The sequence below is a fragment of the Capricornis sumatraensis genome, chromosome 11 (genome assembly GCF_032405125.1).
Source record: "Capricornis sumatraensis isolate serow.1 chromosome 11, serow.2, whole genome shotgun sequence".
NCBI lineage: Eukaryota > Metazoa > Chordata > Mammalia > Artiodactyla > Bovidae > Capricornis > Capricornis sumatraensis.
In genome coordinates this window covers 74,899,205-74,920,317 of record NC_091079.1, presented here as the reverse complement: position 1 = coordinate 74,920,317, position 21,113 = coordinate 74,899,205, and the positions used below count along the sequence as shown (strand labels likewise).

The following is a 21,113-nucleotide window of genomic DNA, read 5'->3' as shown; positions in this document are numbered from 1 at the left end:
TGTCATCTGCAAACAATGAGAGTTTTACTTCTTCTTTTCCAATTTGGATTCCTTTTATTTCTTTTTCTGCTCTGATTGCTGTGGCCAGAACTTCCAGAACTATGTTGAATAGTAGCGGTGAAAGTGGGCACCCTTGTCTTGTTCCTGTCTTTAGGGGAAATGCTTTCAATTTTTCACCATTGAGGATAATGTTTGCTGTGGGTTTGTCATATATAGCTTTTATTATGTTGAGGTATGTTCCTTCTATTCCTGCTTTCTGGAGAGTTTTTATCATAAATGGATGTTGAATTTTGTCAAAGGCTTTGTCTACATCTATTGAGATAATCATATGGCTTTTATTTTTCAATTTGTTAACGTGGTGAATTACACTGATTGATTTGCGGATATTGAAGAATCCTTGCATCCCTGGGATAAAGCCCACTTGGTCATGGTGTATGATCTTTTTAATGTGTTGTTGGATTCTGATTGCTAGAATTTTATTGAGGATTTTTTCATCTATGTTCATCAGTGATATTGGCCTGTAGTTTTCTTTTTTTGTAGTATCTTTGTCAGGTTTTGGTATTAGGGTGATGGTAGCCTCAGAATGAGTTTGGAAGTTTACCTTCCTCTGCAATTTTCTGGAAGAGTTTGAGTAGGATAGGTGTTAGCTCTTCTTGAAATTTTTGGTAGAATTCAGCTGTGAAGCCGTCTGGACCTGGGCTTTTGTTTGCTGGAAGATTTCTGATTACAGTTTGAATTTCCGTGCTTGTGACGGGTCTTTTAAGATTTTCTATTTCTTCCTGGTTCAGTTTTGGAATATTGTACTTTTCTAAGAATTTGTCCATTTCTTCCACGTTGTCCATTTTATTGGCATATAATTGCTGATACTAGTCTCTTATGATCCTTTGTATTTCTGTGTTGTCTGTTCTGATCTCTCCATTTTCATTTCTAATTTTATTGATTTGATTTTTCTCTCTTTGCTTCTTGATGAGTCTGGCTAATGGTTTGTCAATATTATTTATCCTTTCAAAGAACCAGCTTTTGGCTTTGTTGATTTTTGCTATGGTCTCTTTTGTTTCTTTTGCATTTATTTCTGCCCTAATTTTTAAGATTTCTTTCCTTCTACTAACTCTGGGGTTCTCCAATTCTTCCTTTTCTAGTTGCTTTAGGTGTAGAGTTAGGTTATTTATTTGGCTTTTTTCTTGTTTCTTGAGGTATGCCTGTAGTGCTATGAACTTTCCTCTTAGCACTGCTTTTATAGTGTCCCACAGGTTTTGGGTTGTTGTGTTTTCATTTTCATTAGTTTCTATGCATATTTTGATTTCTTTTTTGATTTCTTCTGTGATTTGTTGGTTATTCAGAAGTGTGTTGTTCAGCCTCCATATGTTGGAATTTTTAATAGTTTTTCTTCTGTAATTGAGATCTAATCTTAATGCATTATGGTCAGAAAAGATGGTTGGAATGATTTCAGTTTTTTTTAATTTATCAAGGTTAGATTTATGGCCCAGGATGTGATCTATCCTGGAGAAGGTTCCGTGAGCACTTGAGAAAAAGGTGAAATTCATTGTTTTGGGGTGAAATGTCCTATAGATATCAATTAGGTCTAACTGGTCTAATGTATCATTTAAAGTTTGCGTTTCTTTGTTAATTTTCTGTTTAGTTGATCTGTCCATAGGTGTGAGTGGGGTATTAAAGTCTCCCGCTATTATTGTGTTATTGTTAATTTCCCCTTTCATGCTTGTTAGCATTTGTCTTACATATTGCGGTGCTCCTATATTGGGTGCATATATATTTATAATTGTTATATCTTCTTCTTGGATTGATCCTTTGATCATTATGTAGTGGCCTTCTTTATCTCTTTTCACAGCCTTTGTTTTAAAGTCTATTTTATTGGATATGAGTTTTGCCACTCCTGCTTTCTTTTGGTCTCTATTTGCGTGGAATATCTTTTTCCAGCCCTTCATTTTCTGTCTGTATTAGTAGTCTTTTTAAATGATGATGATAAGTGAAGTTTTTTGTTTTTCAAAATGTTGTATTATTTTTCTGTAGAAGGACTGTTGTGTGTGAATTAATGATATATTGTTGCCTGTATGATACTGATTGCCATGTAGGTTTTTCTTCAAATTGTCCTGTGTAGTTTCATTAAGAAGACTGATTTTGCATAGTTGAATAGTTACTACTTAAAACTTTCCTTTTAACCGTAGAATACTAGGAGATAGGGTACTGTATCTTAGGTTTAGAGTGGTTTAGCAGTATAGTAGAGATTTGGGAGCATGTTTCCCAAATTGATTATTAAAACCTTATATTTTGTTTTTTTTTTTTTTTTTTTTTTTATTTTTTTTTTTTTTATTAAATTTTAAAATCTTTAATTCTTACATGTGTTCCCAAACATGAAACCCCCTCCCACCTCCCTCCCCATAACATCTCTGTGGGTGATCCCCATGCACCAGCCCCAATCATGCTGTATCCTGTGTCAGACATAGACTGGCGATTCAATTCTTACATGATAGTATACATGATAGAATGCCATTCTCCCAAATCATCCCGCCCTCTCCCTCTCTCTCTGAGTCCAAAAGTCCGTTATACACAGCTGTGTCTTTTTTCCTGTCTTGCATACAGGGTCGTCATTGCCATCTTTCTAAATTCCATATATATGTGTTAGTATACTGTATTGGTGTTTTTCTTTCTGGCTTACTTCACTCTGTATAATCGGCTCCAGTTTCATCCATCTCATCAGAACTGATTCAAATGAATTCTTTTTAACGGCTGAGTAATACTCCATCGTGTATATGTACCAAAGCTTCCTTATCCATTCATCTGCTGATGGACATCTAGGTTGTTTCCATGTCCTGGCTATTATAAACAGTGCTGCGATGAACATTGGGGTACATGTGTCTCTTTCACTTCTGGTTTCCTCGGTGTGTATACCCAGCAGTGGGATTGCTGGGTCATAAGGTATTTAAACAACCTAAATGCATCAAAAGAGGAAAGATGAGAGAAGTAGGATCTCAAATTTCTCATTACCATTCTAGATTCATTGATCAGAGTTCCTCAAAAAAAAACTGAGACATTACAAATTAACTTGTTACTATTATTTTGAACAACAGATATTGGTAATAGGTGGAATACTACAATTTTAAAATAATGTAAAACAAGAAAAAATTGGTATTAACTTTTTAATAGTCTATTTTAAAAACTAAGTTTTCCACCTTACAAACACTTCAGTGAAGTACAAGCAAAGATTCAAAATATAAAACCTTATATTTTGAATCTTTGCTTGTACTTCACTGAAGTGTTTGTAAGGTGGAAAACTTAGTTTTTAAAATAGACTATTAAAAAGTTAATACCAATTTTTTCTTGTTTTACATTATTTTAAAATTGTAGTATTCCACCTATTACCAATATCTGTTGTTCAAAATAATAGTAACAAGTTAATTTGTAATGTCTCAGTTTTTTTTGAGGAACTCTGATCAATGAATCTAGAATGGTAATGAGAAATTTGAGATCCTACTTCTCTCATCTTTCCTCTTTTGATGCATTTAGGTTGTTTAAACCCCTGTTTTCCATTTATGAAAGGCTTTTTTATTTTTTTAAAGGCATTTTAAAATATTAATTATCTATGAAACACCAGTAATGCTTTGTAAACAGTATTCTACAAAATGCTGTTGTCCTAAAACTTTGGTGTGTGTTCAACAGTAGAGACATGATTCTGTTGTCAAATCACTGAGAAAAAGTTAGTATTAGATGTATTTTTTTAAAAATGAAACTCATTTGTGAATAATGGTATCCATTACAGTGTTCATACCTCATCTCTTACTATGACTATAGAAGTACTGGTTCCTATTCATGTTTATAATTTGACTTTTTGTCTCATTTATGGAATTTGAATGCAGTATTTTCAACAGGTTTCACTGCATCTGTAGAAAATCATTTTAACTGATAAAGATCCAAGGACTGGGGCAAGTTACTTTTAGAGCTTTACTTTTACTTTCCTTCTGAATACTCTATGACTTGAGTGTATTTATTATGGTCCTTTCATTGTTGTAAATAGTAAAATTATTTAAAAAAATATTGCTTACTGTGTGGCAGGCATTGTGGTAGGCCTTCAATATGAGCCATATAATCAAGGATATATATTTTTAACAGAGGTGTCATTTTTTTCATTACCAAAATATTGTTATCACTATTATTATAAATATGGCTCTTGGTTTTATTTATTGGAAGTCTCTTAATTTTATCTGATGTTTTTTGACTTTTAGTTTTTCAGAAAGTCCACCTTTCCACCCCAGGACAGATAGCTCTTTTGATCTAAGGAGGCTTTATTCCTTGTCTATATCTTGTGGAGTATGTGTTATTTAAAAGAATGACAGTCATGTTCATAATTAATATGCCTAATTTAGCCCTAATTATAGTGTGTTTTATTCTTTAGCCTTCTGCATTAAATTAAACAGAGATGAGGGGATGTAAATTTAATAATTCACACAGCACCCTCCCATCTCTGATTGTTCACTGTGGCCCCAAACATAAAGTCTTTATTATACACAGTGCTGCCTTTGCTCCTGAGTTCTTCCTGATATTCAATGTCCTCCCTCCATATAGTTTCTCTTCTACTTTCTTTATGTCTACTTGCATTTTCTATTTCAGTTCAGGTATCACATCTGGAACCCTCTTTGCTGTCTTTCCACCTCTTCCCCTCAGGCTATGTTAGGATCTCTTCTATGTTGTCACAACATTCTAGATACCTCTATCATTGTCTTTTTATTTGATGTATCTTTCTCTTATTAGACTCAACTCCCAAAAGGAATTATTTATTCCTTTTTTTATTCTTATTTTCACTGTCTAGCACAGTACCTGGCAAACAACAGATGTTCATTATGTGTTTGATTAATGTGTAAATAAATGACATTTATTTTTCTATTTATATTTGAAAAGCTTTAAGATGCAAGTTTTAAATATTATGTATGTTATAAAAATGTTTCTTTCAGAACCCATTTTATTCTTTTGAAAGACTTTTAGCTAGATTTTTCTCTTAAAATTGTGAAAAAAGTTATTAGAGGCCATATTTGTATAATGACATTCAAGTGGCCACAGTAAGATTATTTTCTAATCTCCACTATCCCTCTATCTCTTAAGATACAGATCTTATGAATGAGACAGAGTAAAGGACTTTAGGCTGGATAAAGATTAAGATTCCCTGCTGGCTTGTAATTTTCAAAATCTGGATGGTTGTTTATTTGAATGAAATGATGCATATATTGTATACATCAAAAGTAAAGCACATGTGATTGTTAGAGGAATGTTTGAACTCCCCAGTGGGATGTCATGGGGTATGTTTATAAACTCCCACTAAGCAGTAGTTCTACAATGGAATTTCACTGGCATTGAGATAATAATTTGCACAGTCAAATTACCTTCTTTACAAAAACCCAGGGAATCATGAAGGCCTAATCCTTTCTTAATGTCAACCCACAGGCTGCAAGAAAGCGTAAGATTGCCATTCGAAAAGCCCAGGGGAAAAATGTGGAGGCCATTCGGGAACTGAATGAGTATCTGGAACAGTGAGTGTCTTACAAGAGGATTGTGTTTTGTTATTCTGATAAATCTTTTTTAATTAAAATGGAATTTGCATTTGATTTCCTTTTTGCTTCCATGCTGTTGATTTACAGAATATCTACACATTTATTTTTTTTCCCTTAACTCTAACCAGATTTGTTGGAGACCAAGAAGCCTGGCATGAACTTGCAGAACTTTATATCAATGAACATGAGTAAGTCATTAAAGACATAAAATTTTGCTAGGAAATGCAATTTTCATCACTGTATAAGTTCAAGAGTTATAGTAGTTTCTGAAGGATTGGTGAGAAGATGTGAATTGTGTCAAATTAACAAAATAAATAAAAAATAAATTGACAGTTTGTTGGTTATAATATGTGAATTGTTTTAAGTAGGTCAGTTGTGTTTTGCTAAATTATTTTTATTTGAGAAGTAAGTTTTCTTTTAAATCCAGATGGCATTCTTTGAAATTAGAAAGGCATATATTTGCTGGGCTAAGGTTATTTTTAGTGAATGAAAATTGTGAATTTTTAGAATTTAAATTGTTCTTATATACAAAGAGTATTCTACTCCCTGCTGTTTAAAAATTCTGTCAATTGTATGCATTTATTAGCCTTAGCATGAAGAGAATCAACTAACTCTTCCAAAGTAGAAGCATTCTGTTGCCTGGGTAAAAAACCAAGAATAATCAAGAATGTTGAATGTTGTAGGAACTTGCTTATTGGATATTTAATGTTTTTGTTAGCTTTTTTTTTTATTGCTGCAGTGACAGGAGGAAATCCCAGTGTGAGAGGATTAGCCCAGTCTTAGTGCAAGTTTTCTAATATCACAGCATTAATGCTAACCTCTATCTGGAGGCAGGTTTTTTTTTTTCCCTTAGTTCGGAGTCTGAAGTTTATCAGATTGTTTCTTTCATCCCTTTTGAGAGAATAGAATCAGATTCTCATGTGCATATTCTTATTGTGCATGAATACTTAGAATACTTAACCTCATTTTCATAGTACAAAATAGCTGACATAGGAAATAAAATCAAATGAAGACACTTGTCTGTTACCTTTGTTCAGGGCTATATATGTATGTAAAATGAAGAGTTAAGGTAGTTATATGTATAATTCTAATAAAAGTGAGAGCTAAAATGAAAGTAATAGCTGTCATTTAATAAATGTGTACTGTATTCTGGGAACCATTTTTCAGTTCTGTTATACATGCTAGCTATCAGATGTTCTTTGTTTTTTAATAGGAAGTTATTTCCTGAATCATGTTAAGTATACATATGGGGATGTTTATATGATCATACATTTAAATGTACTTAGATTTCGCTTATGTGTATGAGTGGTAGTGTATTTGGTTAAATGGTCATGTTTCCACTTTTCATTTTTTTAAAGTCAACATTTATAAAGTATTGGTTGATAAGTTCAATTGGTAAGTTACGTCTGACTCTTGTGACCCCATGGACTGCAGCACGCCAGGCTCCTCTGTCCTCCACTGTTTCCCAGAGTTTGCTCAAATTCATGTCCATTGAGTCAGTGGTGATATCTAACCATTTAAATAACATGAACTGAATTTTCAGAGTGCAGCAAAAAAAAAATTAACAGTGGTTTTAATCTGTCCCTAAAGCAGATGGTAGTTATTTATATTTTTGTGCCTTTTGAAGATTTTGTGATTAAAACCATTTACAGAAATTTCAAATCATCAAGGAAATTTTTTCTTTAAAGAAGTACCTAATACAGAAAATTTGGAAAACCCAATAAAGAATAAAGACAAAGACAAAAATCATGTGTAATTGCATCATCCTAAATTAACTACAGTTTATATTTGATTTTTTCCCTTCAATATCCCTTGAAATAAACAGAATTATCTTTTGTAGCTTACAGTTTTCAGTTATATTTTATCAAAAATTCCTTATCACAGAAAATATTCTACAATGTGATTTTAATATTATTCCATCTTATTAATTAACCCTGGTATTCCTAATTTCCTAGTAAAATATAGTAATGCTATACTATCTTCATTTTATTCTATTTGTTTTTAAGAAGTAAAATGTTATTTATAGATTACATGATTGCCAATTTAGAAAATTCTACAGAGTCTACAAAAAAGTCACTAGAGCTAATGAGTATAGTAAACCTGCAGATAAGATATCACTTATATAGAAATCATATTTGTATATACTGGCAACAAACAGTTATAGTTTTAAAGCATTCATAATAGCATAAAACACTTTGAAACATATATATTTTTTTAATGTAAATTGTTTGTGTGCTGAAAACTATAAAACATTAATTAAAGAAATTAAAGAGCACCTAAATAATACCAAATTCATGAATTGGAAACTCAGCATTGTTTTGTTTGTTTTTAATTGAAGTATAGTTGATTTACAGTGTTAGTTTCAGCTATATAGCACAGTGATTCAGTTATACATACATGTAATGGTTGTCTTTATTTTTGGTTGTTTCCTTGGGCTAAATTCCTCAAAGTAGAATTACTTGATTAGATGATATACGTGTTTTTTAGTGATTTTGATAAATTGTTCCTAGGTGTTCACTAGAAAGTAGTATCAATTTACTCTCACAGCAGAGAGTGTCACCTTAACAACAGTGGGTGCTATTGTTCTTTTTAATCTTTGTAGATTTTAATAGCTGAAAATTGGTTACAGTTTTTTGAGGAGCTCTTTATATAAATGATATGAGCTAATACTGATTTTTTTAACTTATAGAAACTTTATATTTTTAGATGGCTAGATATATCAATTTATATTGCTTTCAGGTTTTCTATCCTCTAAGAACTGTATAAATACATTATTTTTTTTTTCTGCTTCTTTATCAGTTTTACTTTTTTGCATGTATTTGAAATATTTTGGTAGTTCTTAAATAGGTTATACTGTATTTTTAACCTATCAATCACTAAATTTATTATTTACTTCATCTTATAATAGCCACATTCAGTTTTGCTTTGTTTTGGGTCTCTAAAGAGTTTATTGAGATATTGTTGGATAGAATCTTAGAAGAATCACCAGAAGTCAAGAGATAAAAAGACAGAACAACACCTGAAAAGTAATTTCTTTTTATGGGAAATGATAATTATGTTCTGCATATCCTTTTGCCTTGTGTTACAAAGTTCCTTTTGATCTTGAAGCTAGTTACTTACAAAATGACTGTTTATTTTTTCCAATTGAACATTTAGAAGGAAAATTTTAGATTTAGGGTAAGTGAAAATAAATATCTTAATATTTTTTGAAGCTATTTGAAAATTAGAATGTTCACTTAATTCATTTAATTTGTTTCAGCAAGTCATTGTGGTAGATAGGATGTTTTTGGTAGAAGTGGTAGGTTATTGTCAGATACCAGTTTACCACAGTTTTGTGCACACAGTGGCAAGAATGTAGCAAGTTAGGAATTGCTTGATATATTTAACATTCTGACATTCTTTTCTGCATATTAATAGTTATAGTAAGTCACAGGCAGATTGCTAATCTAGATCTAGACTTTTTTACTTAAAATAGATTTCCACAGTAGGATGTTAATCTCAGTCTATTCAGTGTTTTTATAGAAAAAAGGGAATATAAATTTCTGCCATATACATTTTTAATATCTTTAAGTTGCTTTTATTTAAATTTGCTTCTGATTTATAAATTCTAGATACAGTTATTCCACTGGTATATATCACACCGGTTGGTCATATTGAGATACTTTTCTAAATATAAAAAATTAGTTACAATTTTTGCCTTAATCCCAACAGTACCTTATAAACAGCATTGTGTATTTTGAACAGATACTGGATTTTTTTTAATGTGATTTGTTGTTAGTTAAAACTGGCTATCAGCAAGGAGCAGTTTTTAAAAGTTAATTATGAATGTCATTATTGTAGGTCAAGCTTTATTGTAAGATTCTATAACAAAGGGAATTATCAACATCTTGTAAGGAAAAATCATAATACTGATAAAGCAATCTAGCAGCAAATACTGTAGCCTATACATATGCTTTAGTGTGGAACACAGGAACTTCACAAACACTTTAGTTACTGACTCTAATGTAATAATAACTGTGGTTATTCTATTTTGAATGGATTCTCAGTATTTTTACTTCCCTAAATCTTAATTTCATTGAGTTGTTATATATGATAAATTAATATAATTATTTGGAATGGTCAATACTATCTGGATGATATATACTATCTTTGGGAGAATTTTGAAAATAGTCATCACTTAAATCACTTTCTTATGGCTCAGCACTCTTGGGCACCGCTGCCTGAGAAAAACTGGATTAGGCCATTTCTTGCTCCTTCCAGCTCTAAGTTTATTTCATTCTATACTTTATCTGCAAAATTTATTTGATTTTATATTTTGTAAAATTGGGAGAAGGTATCCCCTCCTTGTCTGTGATGTTAATACTAAATAATTTTTAACAAAAATATCTTGGCATTAATTTTTCATTAAAAACTCCTATACCCATTTTATATTACTTAATGCTATGTAAGAATCAAGAGTCACAATTTTGCTCAACCATTTAAGTCTGAGAACATTTGTTCTTAGCGTTAATATGAATTTTTGGTGTTACCCTAGTTTAAGGAACACATTTAGAAGGGAATTATCTTTCTGATGAACTTGAGTGTTTAAGATAGACTTCCTCTTCTATACAGTGATGAATAAATATCAGATTGATAGTCACAATACTTTTGTTCTAGACGTTTATTCAGTTGTTTGTTCAGTGATTGTATAGCTATCATACATTAAGAACTAATACTAGATTTGGAGCATAAAAATGAAAAGGGTTAAATAGCAATGTGATCTTTCATGCGAATTATCTTTGAATAAGATCTTTAATAAATCTAAAATGCTGTGATTTGGGGAGATCATTTGGGAGGGTGTTTTTGGTTCCTTTGGCCCTTTGGGTTTGATTGCTGTATCCCTTTTTATGTTACCATTGACATATTCTTAACTACCATCACCACCACAATTTTTCATTGTAGTGTGTAGTGCATATAAGCAGTATGCTTAGTAGTCAAGAGTATAGGTTTTCTGCTTATTTCCTAAGGTATTGGTGGAATTAAATGAGTTAATATTTGTAACAGCCAGAGAAGTACATGATACATAATAAACACATAAAAACAGTTAGCTATTATTAGTTTTGCACGTGTGAAAAAACAGCCTACATATTTTGAAAAGTGAGTATTTCAGACATTAGTGTAAAATAGGTACCTTTTTATATTGACAAATGTCAAAATTAATTTTAGTAGCCTTTTTTCTGTTACAATGTCATTACTTCCTCACTGGGAATGAATCTTTAATACCTGTGTTCTTTAGAATTTCCTGTAAATATTAAGAATATTTACATGACCTAAACATGTAAAATACATTAAGGGGTAAATTATAGTCATGTAGGATAAAGCTATTTTTCCATAGCTCTTTGTGGCAGTTTTTTCTTTACGTTTTTCAGTAAAGATTTTGTTTCCCTGCCACATGATTAAGTAGTAGTAGAATGCATATCAAAACCACTAACTTGAATAGGTTGGTAAATACATGTCTGTGAAAGATTTTTAATGAATAGAGAATATTTAATAAAATGTTTATTCCTCATCATACTTTAGCTATTTGAATATTAAATTATCAGTGGATTTCTGGAACTTATTTTATGTATAAACTGATCCAGGATCTTGAAGGCTATGTTGTTAATAATGTTTGAATGTCATTGTAGTGACCCAATTTTAAAAATGTAATGTCTTTTGATCATAGACTGCTTTTGGATTTAAGCTTCTGTTTATCCATTTCGTTAAAAAACAATAAAAACGTGATATTATTTGTATTTACAAATTCAAGATAAGTACTTTATTAATAAAACTTTAAGTTATTTGGGGAATAAAATGGATAATATCACTAAAATTGTTTTAAAATCATTTTAAGGTGTAACTGAGATACTATTTATGACTTTTAAAATTGATGTTTTTCAGCTATGCTAAAGCAGCCTTTTGTTTAGAGGAGCTTATGATGACTAATCCTTACAACCACTTATACTGTCAGCAGTATGCCGAAGTAAGTGTTTTCAAAAACTAGTTGTACGTGATTTTATTTCTGTTGGTATTATATATTACTGTGGAACTAAGAATATGTCCTTAATGTCAAGCAAGTATATAAATATTTAAGACATATTATGAAAATTGATTTGTGAAAATAAAAGTTTTAAATTGTTAATATTGTAATGGAAATACTGATTTTTCAATTAAATGCCCTTGTTTAAAATAGTGAAATTCTTTTTTAATTGTATTTTTTAATTGCGTAGTATATTCTTTTTAAATTATGAATTATGTCACAGTTATCACCATTTAATGGCTTTTAAGGCATTTACAATGATTATGACTTTTACATCCATATTTTAGGAAATTTATATTAAGGTCATTATTTTGGGAACTTAACTGTTTAGAATAGCAATACAGTTGACTCCTGTAAGGTTAAAAGGACTTCATTGTTAAGGAATGTCAATGGAACTAGGAAAGGACAAGTTAGAATGAATTTTAGGTTTATAATGCTAGTATAGTAATAGAAAATATAAAGTTATAAAGCATTTGCAAGGCTGGCTTTTTTATATTGGCAACAGTTTTTAATTTTAAAAACTACTCAGTGATCCTTGATGTTCGTAGAATGGTTTTGGGAAGTAGGTTATACTTAAAATTTAGATTAGCTCTACAACTTTAAGATGAATTCTTTTAACAGCTTGCATTTGTTTACAGAAATATCTGTTTCAGTTACTAATGCCTATGGTATGATGAAGCATGCTATATTTCAAAGTAGTAAAATAAACAGGTTTCAGCACTCTGTAATTTTTAACAGGTTAAATATACCCAAGGTGGACTTGAAAATCTTGAACTTTCAAGAAAGTATTTTGCACAGGCATTGAAACTGAACAACAGAAATATGAGAGCTTTGTTTGGACTTTACATGGTGAGTTGAGGTACATGTTTAATGTTATTTTATGAAATGTCATTTAAAGTCCATTACCTGTCCAAGTTTATCACTTCTCCTTTTTTTTTTGGTATTTCATTGATAAGCATATGATGTTTTTCCTCTAGTTAATTATGAGCAACAGGTTATAAGGCAGTTATATTTTTGAATGATAACAGAGCCTAGCTATTTGACATTTCATTGTAAATTGTCTTTTACCAGAATTTAAATCTGTCTTTGTAAAATTAAATAGTAGCAGATACAAAGCTATGTTATGTATTTCTTGTTTTGTTATTCTTGGGCTTATGCCCAACATTGTATTAATTTTCTTAAATTATAATTGTTTGATATATTTTTAAATAAGAGATATATTAGAAGTAAAATTTCTAGTGCCAAATTAAAATTTTTTTTATGGTATAGACAAACAGTTTGGAAATTATTTATGGCAGGCATGTAATTAAATATTTCTTTTGTTTATGTATGCCAAATGATGAGCTTAGAAAAAGTCAATTAACAATAGCTATGGTAAATAGAGGAAGAATTTGCTGAACTTCGAAATTAAATAAAATGAGCTCCTTTCTACAGTCAGAATGACTATAAAAATAAACTTCATTAATAGGCCAGTTCTTTGAAATTTTAATTTATTTTAGTGTTTTCATGGACTTTTGGATGAACGTTTTATTGGAGCCTAGTGAAAAAGAATTGATTGTAGAAATGGAGACAGGAAGAAACATAAATGAAATAATTTTCAGCAAAGAAATGGCAAAATAGAATTATTAAACAGGTAAAAGGAGTTTCAAAAAAACTGCTTCTGGATTCTACCAGTGCCAGCTATAGTAGCTTGTAGATACAATACGGTAGCAATGTCCATTTTTACCAAATACATTAAATGCTAATTTTTAAAAATAGGTAATGAATTATTAAATAGTAAAAGTACACAGCACTTTATGTGTCAGGCTCTGTTATGAGCTCTGTCTTTATTGTAAATTATTAAATTCTCACATCAACTATTTGAGAAGGTACATTATTATTAATACTACCATTTCATGGAAAGTGAAACTAAGATACAGAGCGTTCTGATTAATTTGCCCAAGGTTGAACACAAGCTACTGAAAGATTGAGCTGGTATTCCAGTTCAGGCAGTTGACTCCAGAGTGACTCCAGAGACATTTTCTTAACTACTGCACTTGCTGACATTCATACTGAAAAGGTAACATTAAAGACATAAAAGTTTAAAAATCAGATTTTGGCATATAAATTCCTTAGTGACAGAGAAGAAGACAGGAGGAAAAAGCTTATAGCATAGGCTAGGTATAAAAGAAACCACAATGAACAGATCCTCTTAAGAATAAGATATATTTAAGCATAAGATAAAAGTTAAATCTTTCTCTTACCAGAAATACATACAATTAAAAATTAGAATATGATTATGAAGGTTTACAGATTCTTTCATGGCTCCCAGAGTACCAGCCCTTTGTTTAAATACAGTTTTTAAAAAGAAAAGGGTGAGTTTGATTGGTTATGGAACACAGTTTGGAAACTGTTGGTATAGTGAAAACAGAAATAGATTGGAAGTGATGATCTCTTTGTTTCTAAGACTTTTGTTAACTTACTTTAAGTCAGTTTACTCCTTTAGGACTTCATTGTTTTTCACCTGTTAATGTAGGAAATAGGATTAAATCGTTTTTGAGGTTCCTTATGTTAATAGTAATTCTATAATTCTGAAATAGAAAAACTGAAGTAATTCAGTTATAAAAAATTATACCAGTAATATCCTGTAGTATTTAAGTGATAATGAAATTTTACCTTCCAGAGTGATGGTAGATAACTAAATAAAATAATTTTAGATGTTATTTAAGCTATCACTTCTTTGGATTATTCTGTTTGAAAATATGTTTTCACTTGTAAACACTAATTTATTCAACTTTGCTTTAAAAATTGCACAGTTTTAAAAAACTCTTAATTATCAGCCCATTGCAACTATGACCTTTTGATTGTCTTGGCTACATAAAAGGAATAAAATTGTTTTTAATTGTTTTTGTTTGTTTTTAGTCTGCAAGTCATATTGCTTCTAATCCAAAAGCAAGTGCAAAAACAAAAAAAGACAACATGAAATATGCTAGTTGGGCAGCCAGTCAAATAAACAGAGCTTATCAGGTTAGTACTGATAATTTTATATTATCCCATAGGTCAGTTAATGTATTTCTTAGTTGTTTATTTTTCCACAAGCTATAAAGCCAGGTGTCTATCATTGAACTTTTATACTTTTGGGTCTTTAGCAAATGTGTTTTAACTGTATAGAATTAACTTGTAGGATCACATATTTTTTTCCTCAAAAGGAGTTTATTACTTTTATGATCCCATAAAGAGCCTTATCATCTCAGCAGTTCTGCATTTGGCAGATAAAAGGTAATTCTAAAAATCCAGAAAGGATAAATAAATTGCATGATGCATTTCAGAGGCAGATTGGGTATGTGAATTTGTAAGCAGAGATACCTCAAATAATAAAAATGGAGGAAAGAAAGCCTAAAAGTAAACTAACAAGACTATGTAACAAAGTTTATGTACTCTGCTTCCAGTCAGATCTTACCTGAAATGTCTCCACACATTTCTTAGTTTTCTGAAGCTCATCCCTAGGAGATTCTTCAGGAAGGATTCATGGAAAAACACATCTGCTTATATCTTGCATATTTGTAATTTATCCATCTATAGTCTATATTTGAAGCCCAGTTTGACTTCTTTACATCCTTTGGCTATTAAGTACATTTACCTAAGTATTAAACATATTGTTCTGTTTTTATTTATTTATTTATTTATTTATTTATTTTAGGGTAGAATATTGCTGTCAAAGCAAGTTTGATGCCATCCTGATTTTCTTTCTGTAATAAGTGACTTGAACTTATCATGTGGTTTTCGAAAGAAATTTTTTATCTTTAAAATCCAATAATTTTACTATAATAACGTTTGGTTGGTTATTCTTGGGTCAGTTTCCCCAAATATACTGTAAACCTTTTTAATATTTGGATTCACTCCTCTTAATTTGAGAAAAGTTGTTTTTTTAGAATAATTATTTTGAATTATTTTGCTTGATTGCTTAAGTTTTCTTTTTCAGGTTTCCAATTATAAGTTTACTGGATCTCCTTTCCCACTTCCTATATTATTCCTCTTTTTTTTTTTAATATTTCTGTCATTTCCCATGTTTTATTCTCTTCTTTTTCTTCATAGTAATTTTTTATGGGGTTAGTGCATATTCTTTTTGTTCTCTGCATTTAAATAAGATCGTTTTTCTGGGCTATTAAGAGATTGTTTTTATGGTCTAAGGGGAGTTGGAGATAGGACAGGATAATTTTCCCAGCTTGGTCTTTATATACTTTCTCTTTGAAACAGAGAACTCACATATGACCTTTCTATATATCCAGTCTTTCTTAGAACTAGGTCTGGTTCATAATGATATTTCTGGCTTCAGCCTTTCTCTATTCTACCCCTGTTGGTCTTCAGGTCTTTAATTTTGAGGTGTTCTCAGTTTTAAACGTTACATTTTGTTGTTGTTTCTCATGGGATTTGCTCCCCCTGAGCATCACTACCTCCCAGCTTCCCCTTCTCCCCTTATCTGAATCATGTCTCCCTCTTAACCTCAGTGTTTCTGACCTATTCAATTTGGTTTCAGTTTCAGAAGTTTTCCTTCAGTATGAAGTTTTTTTACCTTCCAAAAGAGGGTATTTGCTGGATATTTCAGGGACTTGAGGTCTTAGGCCATTATTGATAGATTTGTTTAGTGTCACATTTGCATGCAGTTTTTTATACTTTGATTTGGAGGCTTTGAGACTGTCATGATTTTACAAACCATTTGCTGATTCATCAGTTCATATTCTGGGGATGGCAATGGCACCCCACTCCAGTACTCTTGCCTGGAAAATCCCATGAACGAAGGAGCCTGGTGGACTGCAGTCCATGGGGTCGCTAAGGGTCGGACACGACTGAGCAACTTCACTTTCACTTTTCACTTTCATGCATTGCAGAAGGAAATGGCAGCCCACTCCAGTGTTCTTGCCTGGAGAATCCCAGGGATGGGGGAGCCTGGTGGACTGCCGTCTATGGGGTCACACAGAATTGGACACAGCTGAAGTGACTTAGCAGCAGCAGCAGCAGCAGTTCATATTCTTTTCATTTCTGTGGCTTAGAGAATACTAAGGTGTCCTCTTTTGCATCCTCTTGTGCCTCCCACATAGCTGTTGAGCTTTTGTAGGTCCCACTACTATCAGTAATATTAATATATTAATAACAACCTTTTAGGGTTTTGAAGGATTGCTATATATATATACATACACACACATATATATATATATATATTTTTTAAAGATGTCTTTGTTGAAATTGTGTCTCGTTATTTTGGTTTAGTTTTGGTGTTCTTTGTTTTTGTACTCCTTATTGGGGAGATTAAAACAATTTATCACCCTGCAATCACACTATTTAGTCACCTTTGTATAGTTTTATTATATATAATAAAACTGTTGGCATATTGCAAGTCAGAATATTTATAAGTATTAGCTAGGCTGTGCTTCTTCAAATGGAGATTGGGATAGCTCAGATCTGTAATGGGGTTCCACACAGAGTAGGCTTAGGCAGGGGAGTATGAGTCAGGGAGGAAGAGGTAGTTTGTGATTTAAAAATAACAGTAGTGTAAAGTAAAATAAAGTAAAAATAAAAATTAAAAAAAAAAGACTTGGATAATATGAAAATAATAGTATGCAAAGTACATCATTGTTTTTAAGATATTTTGGGGAAACAACTAGCTGCTCAGTGCTTTTTTTTTACATGGTATGACTATATTTCTAAAATCAATTTTTATTAAATTATAACATACATAGGAAAAAAAAAACCAAGTCACAAAGGTACATTCCAATGAATTACACAAGTCATTGTATCCAGACAATAAATAGAAACATTATATCACCCCAAACCTTATAACTTTTTTCAAATTCTACTTCTGTCCCTCTCAAAAGTATGAATTTATAATCCCATAGTCTTGGCTTTTTTTGGACTTTGTGGAATGAAACACTGTGTATGTATTTTGTCTGGCCTATTCACTATTTATGAGATTTATTTTAAGTGTGTAGTTCATTCATTTTCATTGTAGTTTATTGTATGAACATACTGTATTTAGTCAGCTGTTTATAGGCATTTGGATTATTTCCTGTTTGGGGCTATTATGAATGACACTGCACTGATATTGCTATGCAGATCTCTTGGAGTATATGTACAAGTATTTCTGATGGGAGTATACCTTAGAGTGAAATACTGAGTCATAGGATGTACATATATCTAAGTGAAGTAGATTAGCTGGTTTTCCAGGTTACTTGTTTATAGTCCCATCAGCAGTGTTTGAGAGTTCTCATAGTTGCACATTCTCACCAACACTTCCTCCTGTTAGGTTTTGTAATTAGTCATTATGATGTATGTGTAGTGGTATCCTCATCTTATTTCATATTTCCCTGATGACCAGTGAGGTTGAATACTTTTTCATATTTTTATGGTTGTTTGGATATCTTATTTTATGAAGTCTGTGTTTTCCATTGGTTTATGATTTTTTATCTTGTTTTTTAGCGTTTTGATTATGGGCCTTTTTTTCCTTATATGTGTCAGTCAGTTCAGTCGCTCAGTCGTGTCCAACTCTTTGCGACACCATGAATCGCAGCATGCCAGGCCTCCCTGTCCATCACCAACTCCCGGAGTTCACCCAAACTCATGTGCATCAAATCGATGATGCCATCCAGCCATCTCATCCTCTGTCGTCCCCTTCTCCTCCTGCCCCCAATCCCTCCCAGCATCAGGGTCTTTTCCAATGAGTCAACTCTTCTCATGAGGTGGCCAAAGTACTAGAGTTTCAGCTTCAGCATCAGTCCTTCCAATGAACACCCAGGACTGATCTCCTTTAGGATGGACTGGTTGGATCTCCTTGCAGTCCAAGGGACTCTCAAGAGTCTTCTCCAACACCGCAGTTCAAAAGCATCGGTTCTTCAGTGCTCAGGTTTCTTCACAGTCCAACTCTCACATCCATACATGACCACTGGAAAATGTAGCATATCTTTTTAACTCCTTTGTTGCAGTCAGTCTCAAATGATTTTGATGAAAAAAGTTCTGAAGATTATCTTCTACATAATCATTTCCTTGATGGTTTGTGCTTTTTGTATTCTGTTTAAGAAATTATTTGCTAATGATCATAAAGATAATCTTGTGTGTTTTAGAGTTTTTTTTTCTTCTACTTTTCACATTAAGATCCACAGTCCTTTTGGAATTGATTTTTACATATGATGTAAAAATAGGTGTCAGTTTCCTCCTATGCAGCTTTCCAGTATTTTTGTCTCTGTTTTCTGTCATTGAGTCCCATTCTGTTGAAGCTATTACCTTATAATAGTTGAGAGAGAACACAGATGCTAGATCTGTATCTTCTGGCTTCAGAGTTTTTCTCTGACATTTATTAGTTATGTGGCCTTGGACAAATTACGTGGCATCTCTGGGCCTAGCTTTTCATCTGCAAGATGGGCATAATAAAACTTTTCTAAGTATTAAAGGAGTTGATATGTATATTTCACCATATCACAGTTATACACACTGTATTGTGCTTACTAATTGCATGCTCTAAGTTCACTTAATCTCAATTACATTAACAGTAACAACCATAATAGTTATAATAGTAAACAGAAAGTTTATTGTAAGAAAAGTACTTTTCCTATTTTACAAATGAGGAAATTAAGGCAATCTGAGTCAGTCTGACTCCAAATTTGATGCTCATAATGGCTTCAATGTACTGCCTTTATAGAGAAGTATCAGGGGTAAGTGTTTCTGAAACTGCAGTTGTTTCCATCTCCGTTTGGTTTATTTTCTCATGTGAGCAAGATGACATCCTGCCCTCGCTTGGTTTTCTGTTTCGAGCCCAAAGCTTTCTATAGTAACCGAATTTAGAGTTTCATTTTGTTTGGGTTTTATTTTTCCCCCGTCTTTCTCCCTGTTTTTGACTTTCGCACTATACTCCATGATACCCGGTGGTGCTTTACACATCTTTCCTTTCCAAATTGCCTTTTCTTGTCTAAGGAAAGGATAGTATAAAGACCATTTATCAGTTTCTGTCATCTTGGATACCACTCCAGGAAGATGACATCTCTCAGTTGATAATGTCAGATTTCTGTGTAGCAGCCTAAAATACCCCTCAACTAGGAACCACCTACTATGTAAAATTTATTTTGCCTCTAGATAAGGTAGTGAGTTTTAAGTAAAATATGTCAGTGCTTTTCAAGCTTTCATCTCCATGCTTTTTCTACAGTAGGTTTTGGTTTTCTTTCTGTGAATCAGATTTCATAAATATTTGTATCCATTGCCCTTTGCTATCGTATTGGTTTAAAATAATAACTTACTTGCTTATATCTGTAGGTGTCGTGTAGGCTTGGGCTCAGTTGAGTAATTCTACTAGTCTCCAGTGGACTTTATTTTTTTCCTGCCCCATGCCAGTGGTTGGTTGATGGCCTCAGTTAAATATCTGGTGGTTGGTCTCTGTCAGCTGGGAATGCTGGGCCTTGTAGTAAATATTTTTCACTTTGCAAGCTAACGTGGTCTTGCTCACATGAATAAGTTGCAGGGTTCTTGGAGCAGTGAACAGGTGAACTCCAGTGCACAAGGGCATTTTGAAATCTGCCTGTGTCACATATTGCTAATATTCCTTTGAGCAAAAGAAGTTACATGGTCAACCCAGATTCAGGGGATATAATATTTCACCTCTCATTGAGAAGAAAAATATGTGGTCAAATATCTTTTGGTTTTATTTTGCCTTTGTCTTTTTATCTGTTTTATTGAGGTATAATTTATATACAGTAACATGCAAACATTTTAAGTGTACAGTTGAGTTTTGACAAATTATACTTCTCTCTCACCACTGCCCCATTCAAGGTGTACAGTTTCCATCACCCAAGAAAGTACGCCTCTGCCATCTTGCAGTCAGCCCCATTCCACACTGCAGAATAGCACTGATTTGACAGAACTTTATGTATAAATGAGATCATTGGTTATGCATTTCATTCCTGGCTTTTTTCACTCACCATGTTTTGGAGATTCATCTATCCACTACTCCATTTTATTTATCTTACTACTTTGTTCACCCATATTATTTTCCACAAATTATGTGAATTTGTGAATGTTAACCCAGCTTATCCTAGTTATCACAATGGAGAAATCATTTACCTTTGAATTTGATACGTTTTTATTATTTGAGTGAGCTTTCTGGTGAATTTTCTTTAAGAACCATCAGGAAATGATGAAAAAAGAGTTTACTTAAAAATCTGTGAAAAATAAAAATGCAAAATTAGTGATTAATGTGGAAAACTACAATATGACTTTCAGAGATTGATGTTTTAGTAGTATAAATCTCTGGGATCTAATTGAGAACTTTATGATGTGTCTAGCCATATAAACAAGTATAAAGTATATAGTAAGTATTCCTTATTGTAATGTTTTTATAGGCATTTAAAAATTAGAGAAAATGAGATCTTAAGAACTTCTTTCTGTCTTTGTTTTTACTTAATGAAACAGAATATGGCTGCTACTTGTTCTTTAATTAGGTAATTGGTTTAGCATGTTCAGTAGAGGCAGGCAAGTTT

The 21,113-nt window shown here is 32.1% G+C and overlaps 1 protein-coding gene across 1 annotated transcript in view; it reads left to right on the top strand.

The window, feature by feature from the left end:
• The window catches only part of EMC2 (ER membrane protein complex subunit 2), a 56,326-nt gene that overhangs the window by 29,866 nt on the left and 5,347 nt on the right, over positions 1-21,113 (top strand). The window contains exons 6-10 of the mRNA XM_068983674.1: positions 5,452-5,537; positions 5,687-5,746; positions 11,478-11,559; positions 12,355-12,465; positions 14,518-14,622. Coding sequence (XP_068839775.1) covers positions 5,452-5,537; positions 5,687-5,746; positions 11,478-11,559; positions 12,355-12,465; positions 14,518-14,622 — 444 coding nt within the window. The remainder of the gene's footprint in view (positions 1-5,451; positions 5,538-5,686; positions 5,747-11,477; positions 11,560-12,354; positions 12,466-14,517; positions 14,623-21,113) is intronic.